At 55.4% G+C, this 20,083-nt stretch overlaps 2 protein-coding genes across 3 annotated transcripts; both read left to right on the top strand.

Moving 5' to 3' along the window:
* The first annotated feature begins 5,428 nt into the window (after window positions 1-5,428).
* Window positions 5,429-13,631, top strand: ahdc1 (AT hook, DNA binding motif, containing 1). 2 transcript variants are annotated; one of them, XM_076016069.1, is made up of 5 exons: window positions 5,429-5,655; window positions 5,953-7,251; window positions 7,876-9,623; window positions 9,846-11,646; window positions 12,146-13,631. In XM_076016069.1, exons 2-4 carry the CDS (start codon window positions 6,061-6,063, stop codon window positions 11,638-11,640), a joined length of 4,734 nt encoding a protein of 1,577 aa, XP_075872184.1. In that variant the 5' UTR covers window positions 5,429-5,655; window positions 5,953-6,060; the 3' UTR covers window positions 11,641-11,646; window positions 12,146-13,631. The 2 variants fall into 2 exon arrangements, with proteins under 2 accessions (XP_075872184.1, XP_075872185.1); XM_076016070.1 differs by having other exon boundaries at window positions 5,429-5,565.
* Window positions 13,632-15,075: 1,444 nt separating this feature from the next.
* Window positions 15,076-19,986, top strand: LOC142881644 (putative methyltransferase-like protein 24). Its single transcript, XM_076016037.1, has 5 exons — window positions 15,076-15,541; window positions 16,504-16,602; window positions 17,649-17,785; window positions 18,027-18,288; window positions 18,927-19,986. Exons 1-5 carry the CDS (start codon window positions 15,167-15,169, stop codon window positions 19,230-19,232), a joined length of 1,179 nt encoding a protein of 392 aa, XP_075872152.1. The 5' UTR covers window positions 15,076-15,166; the 3' UTR covers window positions 19,233-19,986.
* The last annotated feature ends 97 nt before the right edge of the window (window positions 19,987-20,083 follow it).

Raw genomic sequence — 20,083 nt, forward strand, 5'->3', positions numbered from 1 at the left:
AATGTAACACTGGGTCACATTGGAGCCTCAGCATTATTTAAAGGTTAAATAATGTCTTCCTTACACATTTTCCATAGTGAAATTCAGATTGTCAGGAAAAATCGGCGCTTATCAATTAATCGTCAATCGATCGATCGATCGGTGAGGTCTCATCGACTAATGATGAATGAATGAATCGATAATTTGCGTCTCCAGGAGTCCCGATGCGTCCAGACTGCTGCGGCTTCAGGTCCTCAAGAAACATTGCAGCCATCGTTCCAGATTGAGTGAAAACTTGAACCCCCTCCAAGTGCAAATAATAAAAAAAAGAAAAAAAAAAAGAATCTAGACTTTATAAGCTCCTTGCGTGCACTTGGCTGTCTGTATTTGTCTGTATTTTCTCACGCACTCCTAAGTTTAAGCCCTGTTTCAAACCCCGGTGATCTACTGCAGACTCGCCTCGACGTTCATTATAAGCACATTTTGAACAACGTCACAATAATAAAGCAGCGCCCCTGCAGGGTCAGTGAGTCGGGGGGGGATAAGTGTCTGCTCTGATTAGCGTGCGCAGTAACAGTTGAGAAGTGTGTCGTGAATCAGCGGCCGATAGCCGTAGTACTGCCGTATAGACGGAGCACCTGCTGGGTGGCTGCGGGTCGCAAAGAAAACAGTTTGTTAGTCACTGAGGTGTCCAACGCAATTTTACACAGTTTTTACAAATCCTTGTGCCTGTCCTGCCGCTGACTGACGTGCAGCATGGTGCTGAAGACAGCAGGTGGAGGTGGTGTCTGGATGGTGGAGGTGGTGTCTGGGTGGAGGTGGTGTCTGGATGGTGGAGGTGGTGTCTGGGTGGAGGTGGTGGTGTCCAGGTGGAGTCTGGGTGGTGGAGGTGGTGGCCAGGGAGAGGTGGTGTCCAGGGAGAGGTGGTGTCCAGGTGGTGTCTGGGTGGAGGTGCTGTCCGGGTGGAGGTGGTGTCCTGGTGGAGGTGGTGTCTGGGTGGAGGTGGTGTCTGGGTGGAGGTGGTGGCCAGGGAGAGGTGGTGTCCAGGGAGAGGTGGTGTCCAGGTGGTGTCTGGGTGGAGGTGCTGTCCGGGTGGAGGTGGTGTCCTGGTGGAGGTGGTGTCTGGGTGGAGGTGGTGTCTGGGTGGAGGTGGTGGCCAGGGAGAGGTGGTGTCCAGGGAGAGGTGGTGTCCAGGTGGTGTCTGGGTGGAGGTGCTGTCCGGGTGGAGGTGGTGGCCAGGTGGTGTCTGGGTGGCGGAGGTGGTGTCTGGGTGGAGGTGGTGTCCTGGTGGAGGTGGTGGCCAGGTGGAGGTGGTGTCTGGATGGTGGTGGTGGTGTCCGGGTGGTGTCTGGATGGTGGAGGTGGTGTCTGGGTGGAGGTGGTGTCTGGATGGTGGAGGTGGTGTCTGGGTGGAGGTGGTGTCCTGGTGGAGGTGGTGGCCAGGTGGAGGTGGTGTCTGGATGGTGGTGGTGGTGTCCGGGTGGTGTCTGGATGGTGGAGGTGGTGTCTGGGTGGAGGTGGTGTCTGGGTGGAGGTGGTGTCCTGGTGGAGGTGGTGTCTGGGTGGCGGAGGTGGTGGCCAGGTGGAGGTGGTGTCCGGGTGGAGGTGGTGTCCGGGTGGAGGTGGTGGCCAGGTGGTGTCTGGGTGGCGGAGGTGGTGTCCAGGTGGTGTCTGGGTGGCGGAGGTGGTGGCCAGGTGGAGGTGGTGTCCAGGTGGTATCCAGGTGGTGTCCTGGTGGAGGTGGTGTTCAGGTGGTGGTGGTGTTCAGGGTGGAGGTGGTGTCCAGGTGGTATCCAGGTGGTGTCCAGGTGGAGGTGGTGTCCGGGTGGAGGTGGTGGCCAGGTGGTGTCTGGGTGGCGGAGGTGGTGGCCAGGTGGAGGTGGTGTCCGGGTGGAGGTGGTGTCCGGGTGGAGGTGGTGTCCAGGTGGTGTCTGGGTGGCGGAGGTGGTGGCCAGGTGGAGGTGGTGTCCAGGTGGTGTCCAGGTGGAGGTGGTGTCCAGGTGGTATCCAGGTGGTGTCCTGGTGGAGGTGGTGTTCAGGTGGTGGTGGTGTTCAGGGTGGAGGTGGTGTCCAGGTGGTATCCAGGTGGTGTCCTGGTGGAGGTGGTGTCCTGGTGGAGGTGGTGCCCAGGTGGTGGTGGTGTTCAGGGTGGAGGTGGTGTCCAGGGAGAGGTGGTGTCCTGGTGGAGGTGGTGTCCAGGGTGGAGGTGGTGTCCAGGTGGAGGTGGTGGCCAGGTGGTGTCTGGGTGGTGGAGGTGGTGGCCAGGTGGAGGTGGTGTCCTGGTGGAGGTGGTGCCCAGGTGGTGGTGGTGTTCAGGGTGGAGGTGGTGTCCAGGGAGAGGTGGTGTCCGGGTGGTGTCCAGGTGGTGTCTGGGTGGTGGAGGTGGAGGAACAGGAGGCGGATGGGAAGCCAGTTTTCCGTGCTCATGTCACTCTGTCTCTGTGGACCCCCACCTCCTTTTCACCCTCCCCACCCCCACCCCCATCAGCCGCCTCCCCCTCACACACACACTTCCTCCCTCCTCCACCCCCTCTCTCCACCACTCTTCCTCCCCTGTTTTATCCTCCTCCTCCTCCTCCTCCTCCTCCTCTTCTTATCTGTCTAAACCTCTCCACAGAGCCCCCCCCCCCTCCACCCTCCACCCTCCCCTCCCCCCCTCTCTCTCCCTCTTACTACCTCTCTCCCCCTTCCCTAACTCCCCCCCTCCCCCAACCCCCCACTCCCCCCCCCCACCACCACCACCACCACCACCACCCCCCCACCCCCCCAATGCTGTTTCGGCGCTGCTGCCTGTCTCTTAGCAACAACTGCACACCCGTTAGAGCTCAGTGAGTGCTTTTACAAACACACCCAGCCAGGAAGACACACTCAGGCACGCGCACGCACGCACGCACGCACGCACACACGCACACACGCACACGCACGCACACGCACACACACGCTGGCACGCGCAGCCTCTAGCTCCTCATTGAGGTGCTGCTGCTGCTGGCAGGCCTGCAGTGCTCGCAGGCCCTGGTGGCTGCAGGACGGATGGAGAGAAGGAAGAACGGACCAGTTGCCGTTTTACCAAACTTGATGGTTGCTCTCGGATTCGCTCACATCGGTCGGCCAGTGAGTGAGCGAGCGAGCGAGCGAGTGAGCGAGTGAGTGAGTGAGCGAGTGGAGGGAAACAAAGTGACAGCTCCCTCTGGCCGGGGCGCCTGTTGAGTCGCGGCTCGGAGACGGGGGGCGGGGGGAAACTTTTAGTGTGTGCAGAATCAACAACACACACACGCACACACACACACACGCACACACACACACACACACACACAGGACGAAGCCAGACTGAAAATGGTCATGTGAGGGAGAGGCTCGCACGCCATTGGCTGTTTTCACAGAGACAGCAATACGCCCCTGTGTGTTTTCAAAGCCTCTGGGCCACGCCAGGGGAAAAAAAAAGAGAGGGAAATAAATAAATAAATGAGTCGATAAATAAATAAATAAATAAATAAAGCACCAAAACACGTTGCCTTTGCATGACTGCGAGTGTAAAAAAAAAACAAAAACAACCAAAATTACAAAAATGCTGGAACGGCGGCTGATGGATGTCAGGCGTGTTTGCTTAAAACAATGAATCGTGGGAGAGGACGTTTGATTGGCTGGCATCTGAGCCCTGTCAGAAGCCCCCCCCCCTCCCCCTCCCCGCCGCTGAGGAAACACAGCAGAGAGGGATATTTGCATGTGTGTCTTTGTTTTGTGTGTGTGTGTGTGTGTGTGTGTGTCACACATGTATGTTTCCTGTGTGGAAAAATTTGTACGCGTGAGTGTGTGGGAGGATGAAGCTTCACCGGGGTGGAGTGTGTCTAGTGCGTGCCTGTGTGCGTGCGAGACTGTGTGTGTGTGTGTGTGTGTGCGTGCGTGCGTGTGCGTGCATACATGTGCAGCAATGTTTAATTAAAGCGTGTGTTATTCTCTTTCTCTCACACGCTGGTCAGACGGAGCCTTAATTAATGCCTGCCGTTAATTAAAGGAAAGTGAGAGTGAGAATGAGGGAGGAGGGTGAGGGGAGGGGAGTTGGAGAAAGTGTGTGTGTGTGTGTGTGTGTGTGTGTGTGTGTGTGTGTGTGTGTGTGTGTGTGTGTGTGTTCGTTCTTTGCCATAGGTGTTTGTCCCAGTTGTGTCATCCCTCAGAGTGTGCACATCGTTAGGCTCGGTCTCGCCAAACTCCTTCCTGCTCCACTCAGACTCTCCCTCCTACTTTTCCCTCCTTCCCTCCTTCCCTTCCTCCCCTCCCTCCCCTCCCTTGAACTTTTCCTCTCCTTCTCCTACCTGCACGCTCCTCCTATGTGGCCCTCACCACTCTCCCCCCCCCACCCCCAACAGTATTTCCTCACTCTCTCTGCCGACTCTCTCTGTGTAGTGTCTCTCGCCTCTTCCTCCTCCTCCTCCTCCTCCTCCTCCTCCTCCTCCTCCTCCCTGCTAATCAGAGCCATATGTTGGAGAGGGAGGACGAGCGAGCGCCGAGGATGGAGCGGATTGCGCTCTATGTTTCTGAGCTGCGGCTCAGTGTTTCGGAGCCGGCCGTGCGTGGAGACGACGTGCCTGTGTTGTGTTTGCAGTCACGTGTCGGCTCCGCTGCTGCACGCGGTCCAGATGCCGACTCGGACTCGGACTCGGACTCTGATCTGACTCGCCCCTACCTCCCCCGCCGCATCCCCCCTCCACACTGGGCTTTGGATAATCCCTCCATCACGCCTGTCTTTCTGTCACCTTCATCTCTCCATCTTCTTAACACCTCTCCATTCGTCACCTCTTTGCTTCCCCCTGGTGGCTGTGACCATTTACACGTTCCCGTGTTTGTTGCACCCTCACAGTCTAGTGCTTTGAAATGCAGCGGAATTTTTTTTCTTTGCCAGAATTTGGGTTTGGTCTGCTTCTGCGTGTCTGTGTGTGTGTGTGTGTGTGTGTGTGTGTCCTCTTTATGTCTCTGTTAATTGTTGATTAAAACGTACAGTTTGAGGACCGACTGAGACATAAAGAGATTAAAATGGAACGTCTGGTCGTCATACTTTGAACGCAGCCGAATAGATAAAGTGGCCCCGGCTAATGTGTGTGTGCATCTACGATCTGCTTTGCAATATTGTTGGGTTTGGAAAGGAAAAAAGAAAAAAAAGAAAAGAAGAATTAGATTGCGAGACATCTTCCATGATAATTGCATTTGGCGTGAGACGCCAAGCCCTCAACAAAACACTGATTCCAGTCTGCTCTGATGCACGCTGTGACATCATGTACTAATCATTTATTCTCTTTTGCTTTCTGCTCCACCCTCTTCCACACTCCCATCTCCCCTCCCCCTGTCCCTTCCTCCCTCCGTCCGTCTGTCTGCCTGTCTGTCTGCCTGTCTGTCTGCCTGTCTGTCTGTCTGTCTGTCTTCCTCTGTCTTCCTCTCTCTCTCTTTCCCTCTCCCTCCCTCTAGCAACCATGGCCAAGAAGACAGGAGCGGTAGGGGGGTGGAGCGAGAGGCAGGGAGAAGTATGTGAGCTCTCCACTGCAGTATTGATGACCCAATGATCCCCTGCAGAACAGAGCCAGTCAGGCAGACAGAGTGAGGCTCAACTCAGAATCAAAATCAGAATCAACACCCGGCCGCACCGCCATTTGCCAAAAAAACAACCCATTGAGAAGGAGCTGAATGGTAAATGCAACACCAGTGTTGTGATCTGGCTGCGTGGGAGGGAGTTAATAGGCGGGAGTGCTTTACCGTTCACATTTATGGACAAATGCCAAAAAAAAACAAACAAAAAAAAACCCTTGACTTTGACTTCGACAACGAAAATCCCATCCCTTTATCCAAACAAATGTCTGATGACCAGAGTGGCTACTATTACCATGATAAAGCAGTATTGATTCAACATCCTCCCACAATGTAAACTAGAGTCGATATGTTTTCAATGTGTTGACGAGGTGTCTCTGTCTCCTGTCCCGTCCTCAGGTGGTCGACGCCTGCTCGGCAGCTGTCGAGGAGTGAGACGGACGCTCAGACTCTCAGGCAGCCGAGAGACTTTCCTGCCGTGACACCAGCGGAAGAACCGTCCACTGAATGAGCGGCTTGTCGGACCACCTGCATTCAGGCCGTGCTGGGGCTCCAGTGGGCTGCGGCGGCGCTCAAGCCGAGGGGAAGGCGGCTCTGGGGGGCCTGGAGGAGCTCTGGAGCCGGGAGCTCGAGCTCCAGGAGGGGCCGCAGGACCCCGGGTCCCGGGATGGACTGGCACTGGTGACCCCTGACTTCATCGCCGCCTCCTCCTCCTCCTCCTCTTCACCCCCCCCTTCTGCCCTCTCCAATGGCCTCCACCTGCAGACGAGACGGCCGGGCCACAGCAGCTGCCGGCGCAGGGACTCCGAGGGCTTCCCAGCGACTCTGGGAAACATGCAAACGCCGTCGCCAGACCCAGATGTGCGCGCCCAGGCTATCTCACGTTCACAAGCGCGCGCGCGAGTGGATTTCGACGTGCACGCGGGTTGCGTAGCGCCGGAGGGCTCCAGGACTCCCGCGGTGGAGGCCGTGCAGACGACCTCCTCCTCCCGACCGCCGTCTCTGGCGCTCGGCAACCACGCTGGCTCCGCCGGTCAGGCAGCGGCCCCCGCCGCTATCACCACCACCTCTCAAGTAGACATGTCCTCGACCTTCAGCCCGGTTCCGGGCGATCCCAACCCAGGTTCAGCAACTCCTCCCGCAGAGGCGGAGAAGAAGTACGCCCTGCGCAGCTCCGGCCGACCCCGCTTCCCCTGCCACCTGCGCAAATCGTCTCGCCTGCGACGGGGCACCGACGACGCTGAGAAGAAGGCGGGGCAGGAGCGGGTGGCAGAGGAGGAGGTCAAAGCGCTGGAGGAGAAAATCTGGAGGATTAAAGAGGAGGAGGCGGCGGAAATAGTGAAGGAGGAGCCTCCGCCGGTGGAGGCTCCTCCCCGGACGGCTCCCTGCCCCGCCAACGTTCCCCAGTCACACGGCCCGACTCCGCCCAAGAACCCCCCCAAGGCTGTGGCCAAACCTGGGCCCAGACTGGGACACAGACCTGGACCCAAGTCCAGATCCCGGCCCGCGCTGAAACCCGTCCACAAAGCGGCTCCGAAAAGTGTGCTGAAGAGACGGCAGGCAGCTCAGGCGATGACTCAGCTGTCTCTGGCAAACAGCACCAGCATCAGCACACCTGCAGCGACTGTGAAGCAAGAACCTGTTGCAGATTTGGGGGCATCGTCTTCTAATAACCGGAGGCGTGGGCGATTTGTGGGAGTAAGTTTCATTTTTATGCCTTTGTTTATTTATTTTTTCAAAACCCTGCAGTGAGTCGTCAACACAACTGGTCTTTTCCATGTGTAACTGCTTGTGGAGGATATGTGACCACTCCTCACCTTTTAATTACCCACCTGTGTATTCCTTGTCCTCACCCCTGACGAAGACGTTACTATTGAAACGCGTCAGGTCTCCCAGCTTGAATGAAGGATTTTAATATTCACAATGCAGTGTGCCTGGGGACCTCTCTTCATGGCTGCATTTTAGTAAGACAGTCAGTTTTCTCTTTTCTTGTCTTTGGACAAATTCTTCCCTTGAAGAGCGCCTTAATTTAACATTATTACACTCAGCCCCGGAAGCACCCACCCCCACCCCCCAGCCCCCACCACCACCTTTTATTCATGGCTAAATACAGAGTCCGCCAAAATAATGTATGGTTGGATGGATGAATGGAAGTACTTCCATCCATATAGATACTTGTCGAGCCCAAAGGTAACATGTATTCATCTTGTCACGTCTGAATAAATTTGGTCTTGAAATATTTATGCAGGTTTTTCTTCCTTACTGATGTGTGTATACATTATTTTGGCTGACCGTAGATATTTATTCCGCTGCCCCCTACAGGTGAGGAGGATCGTGGTAAAGGTGGCTCGCATCCCCGTCAGCCTCAGCCGCCGCCAGAAGAGCTACAAGATCTCCAACCTGGAGACGGCGGCCGGGCCAGAGAAGGGCGCCGACGGCTGCCTGGACGGCTCGGAGGTCGTCAGGGAGCCCACCGCCCTGCTCAAGATGAAGAACAACGGCAAGAGTGTCATGGTGATGTTCCCTCCGGGCGAGCTGCCCGTCATCCTCAAGCGCAGGCGCGGGCGGCCGCCCAAGCAGCCCGTGGCGGCCGTGCCGGGGATTCCGGGAGAGCCTCAGAATTCGGTAGGCGCCGCCGACTCCGGAGAGCAGCCCAAAAAGCCCCCGAGGCGGCGTCGGACTAAACTCCCCTCACCCTACCCGTCCTATGTCAACGACACGGACGACGTGAAGACGGAGTACGGCGACGTCCTGTCCAAGTTGGCCTTCCTCAACCGCCAGCCGCTGGCCACGGGACGCTGCTCGCCGCCCCGCTGCTGGACGCCTAGCGAGCCCGAGAGCTTTCACACGCCCCTGGAGAACCCCGGAATATCCACGCTGCTGCACCGGCTCACCGGCTACAGGCGTCCGCGAGGCGGGCGAGGATCCGGCGGCGGGCGAGGCGGGGGGTCAGCGAGGGGTGGGGCCGGCGGTGTGGCCGGCGGCGCCGCGTGCAACAAGAGCACCTTCAGTGACTTCTTCGAGTCCATCGGGAAGAAGCGGAAACCCACTTTCATCTCGGAGCCCGGGCTGCCGAGGAAGAGGGGGAAGGGCGTTGGCGGCGTGGGCCGGGGGGGCGGCGTGGTGGGGGCGGAGCCTGGTGGCAGCGGGGAGAAGCCGGTGAGGAAGAAACGGGTGAGGAAAAACGGCGCCTTTAAGGGCGATGCGGCGTCCGCGGGACAGGAGTGGTCCAACGGGGCGGGCGGCTGGGGCGAGGAGGCGGCTCTGGAGAAGGAGAAGGGCTTCGGCGGCTACCAGTCCCCCAGGGGGGGCTTCTCCTCCTGCGAGCTGCTGAGGGGGGGCCCCTACGGCGGCCCAGCCGGGCTGCGAGGGTTCGGGCCGGGCGGCGAGGACTCGCAGGGTCTGTTCGCCGGCTACTTCAGGTCGCTCCTGGACTCGGCCGACTCCTCGGACCTGCTGGACATGTCCTCGCAGTCGGACCCTCGCAAAGCTGCCGCAGCCGCCGCCGCCGCAGCCGCCGCCGCCGCATACGAGGCGTCCAGCTCGGCCCTTGCCGGTCCCAACTGGTCACCGTCCTTCCACAAGTGGAGCGCCAAGGCCGCCGGTTCCACCGCCACCGAGGGACCCGCCCAGGCTCACGGCCCGTCGGCCAGGTCCCCCTACAGCTACCTGTCCCAGGCCTCGCCCTCCACCTCGCCCTACCCCAAGTCCACCCCGCCGTCTCTGTCGCACTCGCCCAGCTCCTCCCACCCGCCCGCCTCCTACGGCCACTACTCACCCGCCTACTCGTCCTCCTCTACGGGGTCACAGAGGTCCTCCGACTGCAGCTTCGCCTACGGACCCGGACAGGGCGGCGCCAAGGCCCCCGGCGCCGGGCCCCTGGGCTACTCCGGCTACCAGCCGGGAGCCAAGCGAGGCTTCGCCGGGTTCCACGCAGTGGGGAGGGGGGAGCCGGCGGGCCCCACGTCACCCGGGGGAGGGTACATGTCAGTCGCCAAAGGAAGCCCCTTCAGCTCCTCGTCATCTCCAGAGGGATACAAGCCGTACAACAGCAACCAGTGGGGCTACAGGTAGGGAATGTGGCTGGATTTGGCTGTGTGGTCGTACTCAACTAACAAAGAGCAAATACTGTTACTGTACTCGGGTACAATTTTCAGATGTCTGACCTGAGTATTTCTTTTTCTAAAAACTTTTTTACTCTTTTGACTCCCCAAATTTGCACACACATTTCCTGCATAATATCGTTTAAAGTTTGATCAAATATATGTTCCTGTTTTTGTTTTTCTCCTCAGACAAGGTTTCGGTGGCTGGGCGACAGACAGCTTCGGCCATCAGTATCACGGCTACAGTGAATATGGCTCCAACGAGTCCAAAGACATCTTAGACATCTCCAACTACACCCCGCAGAAGGCCAAGCGCCCGCCGTTCCCCGAGAGTCTGTCAGAATCCTCCTCCGACTCTTCACACCTGGGCCCCGCCGCCTCGGCCGGGGGGCCGGGGTCCGCGGGGGGCACGTACAAGCAGAGCGAGGTGGCGCCTGCCGGCGGTGGGGAGGGGGGCGGTCAGTCGAGTCTCTCCAGCCTGGAGAAGCTGATGATGGACTGGAACGACGGCGCGTCGGGACCCTCGTACAACTGGAGCCAGAACGTCCTCTTCCAGGGCGGGACGGCGGGGAAGCCGGGCCGCGGGCGCAGGAAACGAGTGGAGCCGCCGCCGTCGGAGAAGGAGGCCGCCTCCGGGCTGCACTCCGACTCCCCCTCCAGCCCCTCGCCCACGCCCACCCCGGGACCTAGGAGGGGAGGGGTCGGCGGGCGTGGCCGAGGGTCCAGAGGGGGGCGAGGTGGTTTGTCTCCGTGTCAGAGGGACCGGCCGTCGGGGGCTAAAGGGAGGGGGGGCAAAGCTGCTGCTGCTGCCGCCGCCGCCGCCGCTGCTGCTGCAGCCGCGTCCGCAGGGGGCGGAGCAGCGACCCCCGGTGGTCCGGACGGGTCTGGGCTCCTACAGGAGGGGCTGGACTACTACAGCGGAGACAGCAGTAGCCTCTCTCCCTTGGCCACCCCCAACCCGGCGCCCCCTGCTGGCTACCTCCAGGACCCCTGCGAGTACCTCTCCCCGTACTCGGCCCACCCGTCCACGCCCTCCTCGGAGGAGCGCTACCCGGCCTTGTACCCCGGGGAGTCGTCCTCCTCGCTCTCGCCCAGCGTCTCGTCCCCGCCCTACCCGCCCAAGCCCACCCCTCCCCCCCTGCCTCACACCTACCACCCCGTCCCCTCCAGGACCTTCTCGCCCTCCTGCTCTCCCTCGCCCCGGGTGACACCCCACTGCGGCACCGCCCTCAGCCCCCCGCACCGCCCACCTCAGAAGGACCTGCACTTCTCACAGTACGACTCGCCCAACTACTGCGGCTCCCCCTACTGGTACGGACAGACGTCCCACAGCGGCAGCCCCAGCCCGCACAGCTCGCACGCCGCTGCCGCTGCCGCCGCGGGCGTGCACACGCACGCCAACCCACACGCCAGCCCGCACGGCGGCGCGCTCGCCAGCCCCGGTTCCAACGCGCACGTCAACCCGGCGCAGCAGGACGCCCACCATCACGTCGCCCTGAGCTCGCACGCTAACAGCAGCGGCGGCGGCGGCGGCGGCGGCGGCGGCGGCGCCACCCTGTCCGCCTCGCACCTGCAGAGCAACCCGCTGTCGCACCACAACGCCCTGGCCAACCCCAACGCCCACCTCGCCGCCCTGCCGCCAAACACCCCCAGCCCCAACCTCGCCTCCCACTCAGCGCCAGCCGTGCTCTACGAGGACTGCAGCCCTCCCTCCGCCCTGCCCCACCTGAAGCGGGATCTGGCGGCCCACGCCATGGGCGCCGCCCACCGCCCGGCCCCGCACCCGCTGCCGCACTCCCCCTACCCCAAGACCCCCCTGGACTCCTCGCCCCACCAGGAGGACGCTAGCAGCTTCTCCTTGTCCCACCAAGCCTACCAGAGTTTAGGACACCACTACCCCTCCCAGGCAGCTCAGGGGGGCGGCGTGCTGTGTCAGCTCCTGGACCAAGCCAATGATGACAGCTTCAGTGTCACCAGCCTGTAACAGCAGGTACGTTTACACAACCGTTTAGGGGGGAGGGGGGGGAGAACTACAAGGGTCATTCTGTCAAGTGAGCGCGAGGAGACGCTCAAGGAGCTGTACTCAAAATCTGAAAAGCCAAGTTTGCCGTGTGCAGACCTCACGGTGCAAAGGTGACGTCACTCACCCGCTGTGTGCAGAGAGAGAGAGAGAAAAATGATTAGTGTAATTCTCCGGTCGACTAGAGCGGAATTTTGCATACAGCTCCTTCTCCAGAGTGGTCTTCTCCAGCAGTCTCACCCGTCTTATGCAGCGGCGAACCTACATGTCACGCACAGAACTGGAGAGCTAGAACCTACTGGGGAAGATTCAGACGGTGGAAATGAATTATTTACAGCATAGTTAAAAAGAGAAATGTTATCACAGTATACTCACATATCAAGAAAACATTTTCTCTTGCTTTTCTAGTATTTGCTAAATCAGTAAAAAAAAATTCATTGCCTCTTTTTTTTCCTTCCTTTTCTTTCAGGTGCATTCAATCCAAGCTTTTACAGATTTGCAAGCATTTTTTTCATTCTTTTTTTATTTTTTATCTCTTTATTTTTTTTTTTCTTGGTAAGGAGACTTCTTTGTGGAAGACTGTGAAACGAAGGGTGAGAATTTAGCTGCCAGCTTTGGACAGTAAAGCTTTAATTCTCCAGCACTGACAATCAAGATCAAACGCAATTTAAGCACCCGAACGCATGCACACAGACAGACACACACTGACACAAACACGTGCAAACAAACGAGACGTGCAGTAATTTCCCCCCACTTACACATGAAGACATGACATCATACATGTGTGCACTCACTCACTCACTCACTCACTCACTCGCTCGCTCGCATTCTATGCTGGAAGGAGGGAAAGGCCGAGAGGAGCTGACAGATGATGGCCAGACGCTGGAGGACTGACACAATCCTGCTTTTCCCACCACTTTGAGTCCAGCTCTGGCTTCTGCTTTTCCCCAGAAGTCCACATCTCACCAGAACCCAACCCGGTCCTGTTGTGTACATCGGCGGCGTGGACGCGTTGAGATCCCCCGCTGCTCGCTCTCACTGTCTCGCTCTATCTGTGTTGCTTCTCTGTTCTCTCTCTCTCTCTCGACCTCCGTTCTTCTGCTAAACCAGCAACTCTGGTCTGCACTTGACTTGTACTAAATCCCCCCCTGCGTTTCTGTCTTATGCTTGAACCCCCCCCCCCTCTTCCCCTTTACCCCCTGAACCGCATCTGAGCCTGAATCAACTTTTTAATTTCCATGAGCCTAGCAAACACTCCTCCACTCTGTGCACTCCTTGTGTTGTTGTACCATAAGAGTTAAAAAAGTCGGATGGAGAAGTGAAAAACACTCTCAAGCTCTTGAAATACCAGCATCTGTACATACGAGTCCAGCTCCAAGCTTTGGGGCCCTCTCTTCACTGAAGGTCCATCATCGACACGCCCTCCTCAGCGTTCTGCCATGGTTCCTCTGCTGTGTGTGGCGGGCGGGGGGGGGGGGGGACTGCAGCATGGAGACCCAACATCCTGTGTTTTTGCTGTTTTAACTACAAGGGAAAAGAGACATTGAAATCACGCAACGGCCCCAAAGAGATTCTTGTTTTCTTTGTGTATGTGCGCGTGTGTGTGTGTGTGTCCGCGCGCGCGTGCGTGCGTGCGTGCGTGCGAAACGGAACGGCGCGCTTGCGTGATTCCAGTAACGCATGTATTTGTATGTGCGCATTCATGTGTGTGCGTGCGTGCGTGCGTGCGCGCGTGTCTGTGGGGTCAAAAGGAGTCGAATCTCCAGACACCAAAGTCTTGGCGGGGCTTCATTCTTTCTTTAACTCTCTCCCTTTTTTTCTGTGGTCTTGTGTTGTTTAGTGGTTTTTGTGATGACGACGACAACAAAAAAAAAAAAAAGGAAATGTATATCTGTCTGTTACATATCATGTATGTATCTGAGGTGCAAAATATTTAAATACACATTCTCTTCTTGCCATTGGTAAGCTTTGTCTGTAGCGTGCTGCTTCTTTAAGGGATTAGTGAGGTGTGAGAATGAGTGCGTGTGTGCGTGTGTGTGTGTGTGTGTGTGTGTGTGTGTGTGTTTAAGAACCTCTGTGAGTACTGGGCTTTGCCCGCCTGTCTGGGACTGTGAGCGAGAGAGTTCAGTCAAGGACACAATTCGACAGGGAGTGAAAGGGAGGGGAGGAGAGGAATGGATGTGCAAGGCGGGGAAAGAAGGAGAGCAGACTGAGGAAATCAGAAAATAGTGTCACTGAGGGGTTTTCTTTTTCTTTTTTTTTTCTTTCTTTTTCTTTAAGCCGCTGAAACAAAATGCACAAAATGGCACAGTTTTTTCTTTCACTTCTTCCAAATAAGGAAATGAATTTATGGGCAGGCCGGTGGCCTGTGGAAGCGGCAACAGGAAGGGACCTCGCTCGAGCTCGTTTCATGTCCTCACAAGGAAACTGGCTGCATTCTGAGCTAATGTTGCACATCTGCAGCTTGAGCGAGCGAGTGTGTGTGTGTGTGTGTGTGTGTGTGTGCGTGCGTGCCAGACAAAGCGAGAGAGGGAGAGAGAGAAACCAAGAGGGAGGGAGAGAAAGCAGATGGGGGGAGTTTGCTGGCTGCATATTGTGTACAGTTTGTCAACAGCCTGATCAAATAGACTCTGACATGTCCGGAGGAGTTGTGTTTGCTGTGACATTCCACTGTACCAGGGGGTTTTGGGTGGGGGGGACACCGTCAGTGGCACTGCATGACAGACAGACAGACAGAGAGGAAGAAGAAGAAGAACAACAACAACAACAACAAAAAGATTATTTTTCCTCCATTTTTTTTTTTTCAAACGGTTGCTCTTTAATGACTTATCACATGGTACCGCTTGGCTCTGTGACGTATGAGAACAAATATGTTCACTGTTCTGACTAAAAGGCATCCAGAAATGCATTTACGGTAAACCTTACTTTTGAACGACGTGCTATCAAAGTGAATATAAATGAAATGAGTTGTCTTTCTTGCATAATTATGTTCACATTTACGAGGCACTACATCCGAGCTGCATTTTTATTAAGTCCTTGTAGCAGCTACACACGCCGAATTTAAGTCAAAAGGTGAAATGTTTTTCCTATGACCAGTCAGTCTACAGTAGACTAAATTTACTAAACAAAAACAACAACACATTTCTTTTAGTTTCACACGCGTTAACCCCTTCACAACACACTGCTTTCCCTTCCTCCTTTTTGTCACCCCCAAGAAAGAGGTGAATTTTTAATCGGGCTTTACCTCAACGTCCTATTCATAGGCCGAGTGCCAGTGTGGCACAACAGGGCCACCTTTGTCCGAGGAATGTGCTTCGTCATCACAACTTTCCCCTGGAGGTTAAGAAGAAGAGAAGGGGTCAGGGGGGAGGAGGAGGAGGAGGTGGAGGAGGAGGAGGCAGGCTGGGACTTCAGCTGAGACTTTCCTCACTGGCCTGGAGGGCTAAAGTCCCACCGAGGCTCCGGAGATGTTCCGCGGCGCCGAGGCGACATGGTGACTGGTGCCCGGCGGTGGTGGCGGCGGTGGCGGTGCCGCGGCGGAGGCGCTGCTGGCGGGGCAGGCGGGCTTCCCTCGCGCTCAGGAGCGGCGCTGCCGCCGCCGTTGCTGCTACCGCTGCTGCTGCTGCTGCTGGTTCCTCTGCTCCTCCTCGCGCTGCAGCTCGTCGTCGTCGGTCCGCGGCTGCCCCGAGTCACCAGGCCGGGGGAGGACGAGCAGGAGGGGGGCGCCGTTGCCTTCTCCGTCATCAGCATCGAGCCGGCCAGGAGCTCCGTGCAGCGGGGAGCCTCGTACCGGGGAGCCCGGGTGGAGGAGCCCGGAGCAAAGGAGGAGGTGTATGAGGATGAAAATGAGATGCTCTCCCGCCAGGTAGTGGAATCATTTCTCTCCGTAGGATTGTGTGGAGTGGGACTGCTCTGTTGTTCATGAGCAATATTAATTCTATATTTGAGTTATTACCTTCTGGGGGGGGGGGGCGCATTATTGAACTTTTTAGTTGTTTTAAATCAAACCATTCACTCATATTTTAAACAGTCTGTTTTCCCTCCAGCACCCTATTTAAAATATAATAATAATTAAAAAAAAACTTCTTTAAAAAATAAAAGATCTGGGTGCATTTTTAAAATCAGGCTGAATAAAGATGAACATGTTTTTTCATGCACTGTTGACTTGCCTGCTGTTTTGCTGGGTCAGTGTGTGTGCACAACTCTGTAAATTATTGCAGACATGATGGGACAGGTGAGGGCAGGGAGGAGGGGCAGCCGCATAGACGCAGCACTGGCCACACTTCAGAGAGAGAGAGAGAGAGAGAGAGGTGACAGCTGTTCTCGCCTTGTGCCTCAACCTCAGCCTTGGTCAGCGGTGCTGCTGGCGTGGGCGTCTGCCTGCTCCTCACCCACCCAGTGTCAACACTGACCCTTTAGTCTTGTGTACATTCCCCACCGTCTCCTTTGCTGCCCAAGGCTACAGTCTCTCTGACTCACTCTGGTGAATCATCACCCCCCCCCCCACCTCCACCACCATCCCCCACCCTGATGAGGTTGCCATGGTGATGAGAGTTAGAGAGGGAGGGGGAGGTGGGCACGAGCACGAGTTCTTGTTTGTATGTTACGGCCTCCTCAAGGCTAATCAGTGACAGTGAAGCCGAGAGCTTGCAACCTGCCCAGCCCCGTCACCCGGAGCTGGGTCAGAGGTCACCACACTGCCACGCATCTCTGACACCACCACCCTTGCATTATTTAGACTGCACGCCCCACAAAACTGTTGATATTGCGTTGCGCTGAAAGTACTGATTTGTTGGTGTGCGTTTCTGCGTGTGTGTATCTTCCCAGACGGCACGGCGAACCCTGGAGGTGTTGCCGTGGGCGGCAGGAGAGCCGTCCTTCTCGGCTGAGCTCGACCGCGTGATCACACACATCAGCAGCCCGCAGGTAGGCCGACGCGGGGTGGCGCTCACGCCCCTGGTGAGACGGATGTGGCCGTCAGACAGCAGCCGTCGCTCACTCGCTCGCTCATTAGAGTGGCGAGAACAAATGAAGCGTCTGATTAGAATCTGGTGTCGGGGAAAAGGTGTGAAGTCCCCGCATCCATCTGTGAAAATTCTCAACGTTACGTTATTGTAAACATGACTTGGCACAGTTTGATTTGTTTATTACTCGCGGTGCGATGAAATGGAACTGTTACATTGGGCGCAGCGCTGGTACAGTAGCACAGATTTACAGGAGAATTAATGATCAGGGGGCTGCAAGTTGAGGTGGAATGTGCAGTTTGTAAGGTGTATATTCTTTTTGAAACAAATAATTGAGATAATATTTAGCTGTTTAAGAGAAAGGCGTTCCCTGGAGGTGTTTGACTGCACTCTGACTCAGACGGGACCTTCGGTGGCTGCAGCCAGAAGTTAGATTTGGCCCAGCCTGAAGAGAATCTATAAGGGGGTTTAAAAAAAAAAAAAGCTTCACTTTCTCTGAAAACTTTGAACACCTCTCACACTTCCACAGCTGTCAGCTCTCTGGCAGATGAATTCTGAAAAATCTGACGCTCGTTAAGACTCTGTATTGCAAGAGCTGTGGCGGCGCAGAGGTTTTCGACGTGGAACTCTGAGCGCTGCAGGACTTTGAGGGGAAAAATGTTCCTTGGCACTTTTTTGTTGCTATTGTGCTGATTTTCCTTTCGTAAACAGCCACTTTTACAGCACGAGCATCACTCCTGAGGTTGCACAAGTTAAAAATCGCTCTTCTCAAATCACCATTTCAGAGTCTGTTCTACCAGAGGGTGATTTAAATAATATCAAATAAACGTCACCTCGTCCACCCTCTGCCAAACCTTCCCTTCCTCGCCAGACTTCAGTCTTCACTCAGCTCATCTCTCTTGAACTTCCTCTATCTAATTTCAGCTTGCCGCGGTGCCAATTCCGCTCAAGGCCGCACTCAGGCCTCCCGCCACCTAATTTTGTCTCCCTCGCACTCTCCACCTCCAGCTGAACTGCTCCAAGGTCCTGTCCCCCGGTCAGGCTCGGGCTTCGCCGCCCACCTCGGACTCCCCCCGCTGGCTGCTGTGCGCCGAGGACTGGCTCTTGCCAGATGCGGCCGGGACGTGCGTGGCATACTCATTCAGGTACGCCTCGCCGTCGTTAATATTGTGTGCATGCGTCGGCGCGTGTGCTGTGGAGCCCACACACACGCTGATATCGGGCCGGCAGACGGCGAGTAAACAATGCAATGCATATTTAACCATGCATGAAATAATCTTCAAACCACCTCTGAGCTCCTGTGTGTGTGTGTGTGTGTGTGTGTGTGTGTGTGTGTGTGTGTGTGTGTGTGTGTGTGTGTCTTTTTTCTTTTTCTTCCTCCCCCAGCATGAATGGGGGAGACGCCGAGTTCGTCGAGACGGCGGCGGCGCTGGGATGCGAAGTCCACCGGTTTGATCCCAGCAGCTCCGATGCATTGGCTGGTCACCGTGGCAACAGTTTGGCCAGTAACCATGGCAAAAGAGGCGTGGCTAGCCAGCACAAGATGTGGCCGGAGTGGCGTGCGCCGCGGAAGCCCAGGAAGAGAGGCGGCACGGACGGCGCGTCTCGAACACTGGCAGACATCACGGCAGCTCTGGGACATCGAACAGTAAGACACACACGCACACACACACACACACACACACGCACGCACGCACGCACGCACACATTTGAAAGAAAAACAGTGCCAAACAAACATACCTCCGAGTCTCTTCGACCCGACAAACCCAGAAAGCTCCCTTACTGGTACGTTCCCATAGCAACAGGGCTCTGCGCCATCCCCGACTGCCATGGCAACCGTTGAAGTGAGTGAATCACACGCTAGCTGAGGTACACGCGGCGGCCACAAGAGGGAACTCCTCACCAAGAGTTTATGTGTTGAGTGGCAGCAGTGCCTCCTGTGTGGGTCTTGTGGGAGGGGGGGGGGGGTGCTTGCTATATTGATCTTCAATCTATAACTCTTCTATTGCACATCTGATTGTGCTCCCTCCACAGTTCTGAGAAATGAGAATTAATTCATATCCTCAGTTTGAATGTGGACTTGGCTGTTGGTTATTTTCCTCCTGTGTATTTGTTTTCCTGTGAAACAGTCAGTTGATGCAGATACAAATGACACTGTATTCTTGAAATATTATATTTTTCATTAAGAATCGATCCGCATCTATTTTTGCCGTGTGTGAAAATATTATTCAAATAATGCAAAATGAGACATATTTTATCATTTTCCATATCCTCCAACTTTTGCAGGTGGATTTCCTATATGCTGACCTGCTCAGCGCCGAGTGGCGAGTCTTCCAGAACTGGATCGAGTCGGGAACCCTGCAGAGTATCCATCATCTGGTTGCCACGGTGCACCTGCAATGGGCAGGGTTTGAAGTGGGCGGAACCAACGAGGAGGTGCTCCGCTATTGGTTCAGTGTTTTACAGGGTCTCCGAGCTGCTGGACTGAAGCTGGTGCACAGCTCTGCAGGGGAGGGCCACAGTGTCCTGAAGCAGAGAGCAGCAAATGCCCACAGTGTCTACACACTCAGCTGGGTCAACACAAGACACTGACGCACACCTGTGACTGGACACGCGTGTGCACGCGCACACACGCACACACACACACACACACACACTCCTGACCAGACATTCCAAATGGCTCAAAAGCAAAACAAAGGAGGAAAAAAGTTGGTGCAGGTTTCCTCATGTGAACTTTTTGTTGTCAGTTGTTTTACTCACACTTGGTTGTTAGCTAACGTCTCCCTCTAGTGGAGATTTAAAGGATCTATCTTTTTATGACTGAAGAAAATACTGCACTGTGTGGGCCAATTCTGCCAGATAAGGAGCAGAAGGACTGTTGCTGATTTTTTTTTTTTTTTTTTTTATCTCATTACGTTATTGTTTCACTCAATAAACAAACAAATGAAGGCAGCTAAACTCAGAAATGGAAGCTGCCTGATGCACATTCACTCAGCTCAGTTCTGACAGCCCAATGTCACTGCAAACAGACAAATGAAATAACAATTCCATATGCAAATACTAATAATGCAATAATAAAAAATGCTAATAATAATAATAACAATAATAATACTAACAAAACCCCTTGACCGTTTTTTGTGTCATACGAGAGTGTGGTTCCTTTGAGCTTTTAATTAGGTGGGTAAGGTTTATGAGTTATGTAACTACTGTTGATGTCTGCCGTGTCGGTGGCTTTTGAAAAGAAAAATAATGATTTATTTAACACTTTAAGCTATTTATTAACAGGAATGATGTAATGAGCATGTAAGTTGGCATATAGGTGAAATAAAAATTTAAAAAAAAAAGCAACGCTTTGGCGGAAAATACTTTACACTGTTGCTGATTATTCAGTGTTTGCTTGGTCAATAGAATGACGCAGCGTGTAAATTATTACAATAACTACA

The sequence above is a fragment of the Nelusetta ayraudi genome, unplaced genomic scaffold, assembly GCF_046127955.1.
Source record: "Nelusetta ayraudi isolate G7.1 ecotype Tasmania unplaced genomic scaffold, CSIRO-AGI_Nayr_v1 ptg000212l, whole genome shotgun sequence".
Taxonomy (NCBI): Eukaryota; Metazoa; Chordata; class Actinopteri; order Tetraodontiformes; family Monacanthidae; genus Nelusetta; species Nelusetta ayraudi.